The sequence below is a fragment of the Poromitra crassiceps genome (genome assembly GCF_964638095.1).
Source record: "Poromitra crassiceps genome assembly, chromosome: 16".
Taxonomy (NCBI): domain Eukaryota; kingdom Metazoa; phylum Chordata; class Actinopteri; order Beryciformes; family Melamphaidae; genus Poromitra; species Poromitra crassiceps.
In genome coordinates this window covers 17,066,435-17,075,319 of record NC_139645.1, presented here as the reverse complement: position 1 = coordinate 17,075,319, position 8,885 = coordinate 17,066,435, and the positions used below count along the sequence as shown (strand labels likewise).

Sequence of the window (8,885 nt, the reverse complement as noted above, 5' to 3'; positions counted from 1 at the left end):
GGGAGAGTTGCTTCAACTCCTCCCTCCGTGGGCGTTCTTCTTGGCTGCAGCAGCCGTCACAAGCTTGTCACCAGTCTCAGTGCTTTGCTGCTGTCCTGTGCCTGTCTGCACGGCCGCTGTTTGAGGAAGTCGGGATGGACTCGCTCGCTTCTTGGAGTTTTGGTTGAGAGAAGCTTTTGCGATTCTGGTCATATTTATGCTGCGTGTTTCAAAGTGTGTTCCACCTGTAATCTATTATGTAAATTTGCAATCCCGCATCGCCAGCAATCAGCGCGAAAACGAAAGCGTTTTCCCCCATCCATTTTCATGAGAATGGCTGGGGTGAGAATGGTGTGACAAGTTAAAAAAATGCTTGCCTTCCTCTAGTCAGGAGAGCACTGTTGCCACTTAGTGGGTCGGTGGAATGGGTTGTAAACGTTCGGTGGCTCCAATAATTATATAAGAGATGTAAAAGGGTTAGATGCACAACCCACCGTCAAAAAAAAAAAATCGATGCCAACGACGTGTTAACACGTCGCTGGCAGTCAACAGCTGGATTCTGAAAACGTGTTTACACGTCGTTGGCAATGAACGTGTTAATATGATCGATAATCGATAATTGATCGTTAATTTTCACCGATTATCGATTATGGAAAGTTTTCAAAATGAACATCCCTAATAACGATATAAAAAATATTGTGATATGAGACTAGATACTGTGATATGGCATAAGCATTGTCTTTCATTCAGCCTGAATATACCCAGATGTGATTTTCCGTCCACATCGCCCAGCCCTACATGAAGGCCATTCAAGATTTTGACGGGATTGTCGCAATGTCCGCGCTGTTGGTTGGCAGCTTTTGCGACTTGCTCCTTGCTGCCCCCCGGAGGAAAGGACATGCCGTGTCTAGGTTAAACAAGCAGAGACTGGATTTCAGTGTGTGTGTGTGTGTGTGTGTGTGTGTGGCTGCCATGTATGCATGTGTGCGTGTCTGTGTGACAAATAAAGACGGGTTTGTCCGTCCGGTTCTGCTCTTCTTCTCTTCGACGTGTTGGACCAGCGCCGGGCCGTCGTCCAGAGAAATCACTCTGATTCGCTGAAGCAGTGAGAAGAGAGGGAGAAATCACTCTGATTGGCTGAAGCAGTGAGACGAGAGGGAGAAATCACTCTGATTGGCTGAAGCAGTGAGACGAGAGGGCAACACACAAGATGTTCCTCGAATCTTTCAACCTCATCTCATCTGATCATTCCAACACACAAGTATTTTCACCACGACGTGGCCTTCAGGAACCAGGCAATGCCTGACAACGCCTGCCAGGGCCATTTGCAACCTTTTTATCAGACATCTTCTGGATTAGAAGTAGTTATATTACAAAACCGTTTTAAGTGGTGAGCGAGAGTGGTGTGAAAATGGTAGGCAAACGTTGCTTTGTTTCATGCATCTAGTTTGTAGATCTGCAGTCCTAGGTCTTGCGCAGGTTGACTGTCTGCTGTAGTCTAGTTCAGTAGCTAGCTAGTAACTAGCTGCCGCTAGTTCTTCGTAGTTCTCCTGGTGCGTCTGGGGCTGAACTGATGCCTGTATCCCCCCTCCCTCCCTCAGGTTATGGCATCATGACGGACGGCTACACGACGTTCATCAACGCCTCCACCTGCACCGTCAGCTTCCAGCCCACCAACCCCCCCATCGTGTTCGACCTGCCCAACCCCACCAGCACCTCCTGAGACCCAGCCGGGCGGAGGAGGCGGGGCCCGGGAGGGGGGAGAGGCGTGGCCAGAATAAACTACAATGTTTGTTTTTCTATAAATAAGTTGAGAAAAAATTTCTAAGTGTTTCTTTGCAACGTTTCGGTCTTCTCCGAGCTTTTGTTGAGATCGAGAAGGTTTGGGGATGTTGGGCGGGGGGGGGGGGGGGTGGGGGGGGGTTGTCTGGGAGGGTTTAAAGGAGAATACCAGTTTTATTTTGAAAGTTGATGCCAGCGGTCCAGCTTCCTGTCCAGCTTCCTGTCTGCATAGTTGCAGATATCGGCGCTCATTTTCCTCCTTCATTCAGTCTTGTCCGGTATGAAAAACAAACTTCCACTCTTGTTCTGGGACGTCTTTGTTAGCCCGGACAGCAGTTACAGGGTTCCTACGCAGGTCTGGAAAAGTATTAAAAATGTATGTGATCATTTCCAGCTCTTGAATAGTTTGGGGGGGTCGAAATGTCTGGAAAAATCTGGAAGATGTTGTGGGCTGGTCTGATACAGACATAGTTGTAGCTTTTATGTTGTTGTATATACCGGTACCCACTTTGAGTCGGGGTAGGAAATTAACTTTTTTTCACAAGGGCCTTTTTTTGCCGCTTGTGAAATACTGTATGTTTCAGGGGCATTTTGGATCATTCCCATGGCAAATATTCTCTATTCTATCTATTTTGCATGACAGACCAATATTCAATTACCCTTATCCAACCATAGCCTATTTTATTTCTAAAAGTTCACCAAGAATCACAGTTAAAAAATCCATCATCTCATCAACACTGTTGATTGTCTGGCATGTTATGTAATGTAGGCTACTTGGCAACAACTTTTTAAATAACATGCCCTATGGCAAAAGAACAAATACCATAACATATATCAACATATCAATCAAAATAGCATGTATTCCAATCATATTAGGCCTATACTAACATTTGATGTTGCAGTTCAACGTCATCCTCCTCTTCTGTCATGTCAATCAGTTGGTTGATTGATTGATTATTACATTGCACGGCACAGCATGCCGTATCCTGCATCGATGGGCGCATCAGCAAAAAGTATATTGCTGTAGTGTCCACGCTCCTATTGGCCAGTCAGACCAGTCAGAGCCCTGAAGCCCCGCCCCCCCGTCCTGTCCTGCCCGACCAGTCAGAGCCCTGAAGCCCCGCCCCCCGTCCTGTCCTGCCTGACCAGTCAGAGCCCTGAAGCCCCGCCCCGCTGTGCTGTGTACCGTACCTACAGCAAACAGGCCCCGCTCCTCCATTTACTCACTTGTTTTGATTCATATTGGACGTCTCATGTCCAAATTTCACCAAATCCGACACTGCAAATTGCAGTAACGTTGGAATGCAGAAAGTTAACTCTTTACGGGGGCATTAAAAACCCCCCTCATCCCAATTCCGAGGGCAATTTTATATTTTTCCCCGAACCGCCGCTAATTTCCGACCCTGAGTCCACAGTTTTTGTCAATGTGATGAATAATGTTCAGATAGAGGGATGCACTTATTACCCAGCATGCATTACTGTATATCAAATACCCTGCACCAAAATCACATCCAGTCAAGACCATATAGAAAAATATGGAATTTTAAAATGGAAAGCATGTAGGAACCCTGCCAATCATCTCACATGTTCCGATATGTGTCACTGTGGAGAACAATCTTCATACAGTCATATGAGCTATAGTTAGTAGCAGGGGCAAGGAAAGCATATTGAACACCAGACAAAATCTTCAAATCAAGGTCTGGGAAAAAGTATGGACATTTCTTTTTATTGAAAATGTGTAGGAACCCTGATGCTAGCTTTGACGCCGCAACGTTTGGATTTGAACAATAATGAAAAACGAGTTAATGATGAAAAAACGTAGACGGAAGTAAACGGACTGTAACTCTGAGTGACGCCGGTATTCTCCTTTTTAAAAGGGATTTTGTGGTTAAACAATCTTGCTCTTGAAAAAATATTGGTCAGATCTGTAAGATAAATTGATGCTTTGTGAATTTGTACAATTTCTTTACGTTGGGTTTGCGTTGGCTAGACAATGGATGCCATTGTTATATTTTGTATCATCTGATATCTTGTGTTTAGGATTTTTTTTTTTTTTTTTTCTCGTCAGTTACTCTTTTCTCATTGGCTGACAGGGACGCTGCCTTAAACTAGCTTTAATGTTCTCAGCTAGAGCCCCACTCTCTGCTAGCTCAGAGAGAAGTCCTTATTTATTACCTTATTATCATCCCAGCAGAGCAACACCTCACAGACGCAGGGACTAAGCTACCCAATTATAAAACCCCCCAAATCAACTGTAACATCTCCCGACGGATTTCTGATTAAAAAAACATTGGAAAATGTATGTAAAAATATATATATATTATATATTCATGTTGTAAAACATCTGTACTAAAAGTTGTGTTTGACGGGGGGGGGGGGGGGGGAATGGTGCATTTTTGTGTGTGTATGCACCTGTATGACAGACAGGTTTCTTCTTCTTATGCTCCGAGGTTTTCGTTCATGTTTTTGTACGGACTCCCCCGCTCGGGTCGAGAGAGGACGTTTTTGTCAGTCACAATCCAACAGGCGGTGGTTTGCTCTCTCAGCAGCACGCCTGCCTAAACATGCTTAAGTTGTCCTTTAAAGTGTAAATCCGATAGTATTTGTGTTTTATTGCTTTTTTTTTTCTCCTAATTTTGCACTGTGTGTAAATGCAATCTTGCTAGCACAAAAAAAAATGTTGCCAATAGTTGTCTCAACTTTGCCGCTGTAAATGCTCTTTCGTGCTCGGTTTCTCTCTCTCTCTCTCATTCTCTCTCTCTCTCTCTCTGATTGTATCCCTCTTCATGGAAATGTTAGTCCTCTTTCTTTCAGTTCATTGTGATATATTTAGCTGCCTTTATATGCAAATAAAATTGCAAGATTTTTACTTATGAAGCTCAGTCTTGTTTTAAATGTTATTCATTTCCCTGACCATGGCCTGGGTGCATTTACACAGCAGAGATTTTAATATATCATCAATGTTCCGAATTGGCTTCTACATGCAGTCTCTGTTCTCTAATCCAGTGGTTCTTCACTCGTGGAACCCCTTCAAAATGAAGCGATGTGGACTCGCGAGCCCGTCACAAGCATGCATAATTCAACCAAAGAATGATTTCCCCTTATATTCCACCTTAAAGGAACACTCCGCCTATTTTCAACCAGCTTTGTATCATTAGAACATCAGTAGTATATCAGAAAACTGTAAACGGTTTTGAAGTCTGTCATATAATTTGACAGTTATTGAGTGTTAAAGTGTGGACCAGTGACATCACTGGTCCACACTAACTCAAATTAATAACTCATTAACTCAAATCAACTCTCAATAACTGTCAAACTAGATGAATGATGAATAGTTTGACAGTTATTGAGAGTTGATTTGAGTTAATGAGTTATTAATTTGAGTTAGTGTGGACAAGTGATGTCACTGGTCCACACTTTAACACTCAATAACTGTCAAATTAAATGACAGACTTCAAAACCGTTTACAGTTTTCTGATATACTACTGATGTTCTAATGATACAAAGCTGGTTGAAAATGGGCGGAGTGTTCCTTTAAGTGATGTGAAATGCCAATCTGAGCCACTGTGCTGTGACTGCAGGCTGATTGTTTACAGTTAAGGGTGTGTTGACCTGGGGCAGCAACATGACATGAGCAGGTCTCTGCTTGTTCACGTCACACGTTACAGCAGAGGTCCATCAGGTCTCAGAGCCCCCTCGAAAACCAGATGGTTCATCACAAGGGGCTTTTCCTAAATGAATAAACTGCGTCATCAAATGTCTACTGCTGAGCATGCTCAGTTGAATGGATTGTGGGTCCGCCGGAACACCACCTATTATATTAGTCAGATATTATTATTAGCTTAGCTTACCTCAGATGACTGCTGGTGGGACAAACTGACTAGGCTAGGTGTAGAGAGTGGTATAAGATTACATGAAACATTAATGATTCCTGTTGGGAAATCTGATCATAGCAGCAGCAGCGAACAACACACAAATAACAATAGAACCAATACAAAATATTGAGCAATACAGTCACATCAGGATAGCATATTGATAATATTACAACAGATCAATAAAATAGGATATAGGCAGTTAAGCAGTGCAGCCGCTTCTATAACTGACTTTGTCTGCCCGTCCGTCATTCCTTTATGGTACGGACCATCCTTCCGTCCGTTATGGCATGGACTGTCTGTCCTGTGGGTACCAGCACCACAATGTCCTGTGGGCACAATGTCCTGTCAATTGGTGGAGCTGTCCATCCGTCCGTTATGGCCATCGACCGTCTGTCTTGTGGGCAAATGCCCCCGACTGATGATGTCATGTCCCACAATCATCGAATGGGCCAGTGGTGATGATGCCATACCCACGAATGATGTCCCACTGATGATGCCATAGACATTGTGACATTATCAGCGATGTCATAGACATTGTGACATCATCAGTGATGTCAGTGATTTATGACACAGGTAGGCTGATAATAACCTGACGCTGCCAGATGGACGGTATAGCTCCACATAAGTTTCACTAAACCAGTCGATCTGGGAATGAAGTCACCAGACCCGCTGACAGAGGCGGGCACTTTGTCCAAGCTACTTGGCAGGTGATTGGATGACCCATCTGTCTATCACCGCTGGTGGGTGTTAACTTCAACCAATCAGATCGCCGAAGGTGCCTGTGTGGATGATCTCCGTGGTATTCATTGATTGAGTCCTCGCGGTCGTAAAGTCACCTTCGAAGCATTTAGTTAGATTATAACGAACTAGTTGTGTGGCTTAGCCTTCCCAAATGTTGAGGGTCGTTTTTTAGAATTTAATACATAGAATTGGGAACGTTACATTCAATTTCATTCAGACTGCCTGTCACTTCCGCGGCGGCAGCCATGTTGAGAGTGAAAAGAACTACAAAGACCATGTACCCACTACTTGCCCAGACGAGCCAGAGCCCGCCTACGGCCGCCGCTGATTCGTCGAGCCGGCATGGCTCGACCAATCATCTTAACTGCCTGTGCGGGTCCAGACCGTCACGAAGAACCAAATGAAATGTGAGTTCACGTGACGGGCGGTTTACCAGGCTAGGCTGATAATGTCTGCACTGCTTACTTCTCACCTGGGTGATGTTTACCATGTGCACAGCTGGGCCAGAGGAGGTCTTTTCTCATGTACCTGGATCTGATCTTCAGCCACCCCCTTCAGAGGATGCTTTCTCTGTGATGGAGTCGGTCAGCACAGTTTTATCTGTGAGCGGAGGAGGTGAGCCAGAAGACATGACGGAAAAGGATGGGGAGGAAAAGGAGGAGAGTAAAGCGGAAATCCTGGATATGGTAGAGAACATTGAGAACCCTCTCCGCTGTCCGGTCAGACTCTATGAATTCTATCTCTCCAAATGCTCAGAGACGGTCAAGCAGGTCACCAAACTGTTTTACCTTCACCCAGAGAGCTGCTGCGTTCCCAACAACCCCATGTGGTTCTCCTCCGCCCCGCTGGACGACAGCACCATGGAGGCCACGCTCATCCGCATCCTCGCCGTCCACGAGATGCACCCCAAGACTCCAAAATGTTGCCTGACTTTGGAGTGTTATTTAGCCACCTTCCTGACAAGCTACTAATCGATGTTACCAATCGATGCCTTAGGAGAAGTCTTATAGTTTCATATGATACCAGAAACTTCACTCTGGGCTTTAAAACTGAGCCCTGAAAATACATTTTAAAAATTGTGATATTTCCAGAATATTGCGATATTTCTGATTGAATCTGATTGATGCGTTACATGATGCACTTTAAGTAAGAAGCAAGAAGGTGCCTCAAAGTCTGTGAGTGTGGACACTGAGATTAGGTCATGATGCACTGAATCAAACGGAAGAGTCAGCAAATAGCTACGAGTGTTTATTGGATTTGTCATAATCCGATAATGGCCTTTATCTGATAAAGCACATCAATCAGACTATGCTGTTGAATAATCTGATCACTCCATAAATCAGATAATGATCGCTTTATTGCTGTGCATGTAAACACACTCACTGGTATTAATGAATAACCCTCTCAACCCCCTTGCACATAGGCTACTGTATTATGGAACAGGACAAATCTAAAGGAAGCAGCTGGAAGTGAATGGTCTAGAACAGCGGTTCTCATAATGGGGGTCCAGGGACCCCCAGGGGTCCGTGGCACAGGGACGTTTTCAGGAAAATAAAATTTTAAACTTTTTTTTTTTTGCAAAAGCTATATAGTTCAACGAAAATATGTTATGCTTTAAATCTAAAATGGTTCATGGATTACATTCTAATCTAACAAACCTATCAATTTAAAAGTCAAGCACGTTACCGTGGAAACAATTAAGCTTGGCCCAAAATCACAAATCAGAATGAGGGGGTCCCCGGTATATTTTCTATCTTGTAAGGGGTCTTTGTCTGAAAAACATTTGAGAACCTCTGGTCTAGAAACCTGAGAACCAATCAGAAGGCATGGAACCTTTGATCGTTACATGTTATTGGTTGCCAGATATGTCACTCAAAAAAGGGAAGGCAGCAGCATCATTGCATAGTATATCAACAGAAAATTGTTGCTGCACTGCCCTCTACGGGGCGAATCCATTACGTTGAAACTTCTGGGCCAACTTCTGAGTTCAGCGCCACCAACACGTAGCAAACAGTTTCTTTCAACGGAAACAGCGATGCTTGAAAACACCCTGTTGTGTGAGACAAGCGTTGCAGCCATCTGTTGGATCCACTTGGATCCACTCTTTAAACGGCGGGGTTTATACACACGTCGCTGCTGATTGGGTAACATGTCTGACACGCCCACGAAACAGGAGGCAACAAACGTCAAAGCCTGTTGCACACCATTGCAAACAGTTTAGAGGAAACATGACGTTCAACCAATCCGGAAAACGTACAGTAGCACATAATGCAAAACGTTTAACAGCTTGAACATACCCCAGGTGATTTGTGACATCACTGATTGGGGCGTGGCCAGACCCTTTGACCTTTTGACCCAGTAAAGCTCTTCCTCCAATCACATTGAAGTACAGATTCAAGACGCAAAAAATAAACTCTGCACTCTGCAAGTTCTTATTTCTTTTTCTGGCACTTCTGCTTTATTTGACAGTCACCATCACGCTGCCATACTTTTAATCCGAATATACAC

The 8,885-nt window shown here is 44.2% G+C and overlaps 1 protein-coding gene across 1 annotated transcript in view; it reads left to right on the top strand.

The window, feature by feature from the left end:
* The window catches only part of LOC310791474 (metallophosphoesterase MPPED2), a gene marked incomplete at its 3' end in the record, with an annotated part of 139,694 nt that extends 137,992 nt beyond the window's left edge, over positions 1-1,702 (top strand). The window contains exon 7 of the mRNA XM_083653161.1: positions 1,581-1,702. Within this exon, the coding sequence (XP_083509287.1) occupies positions 1,581-1,702 (122 nt within the window). The remainder of the gene's footprint in view (positions 1-1,580) is intronic.
* Between the last annotated feature and the right edge of the window lie 7,183 nt (positions 1,703-8,885).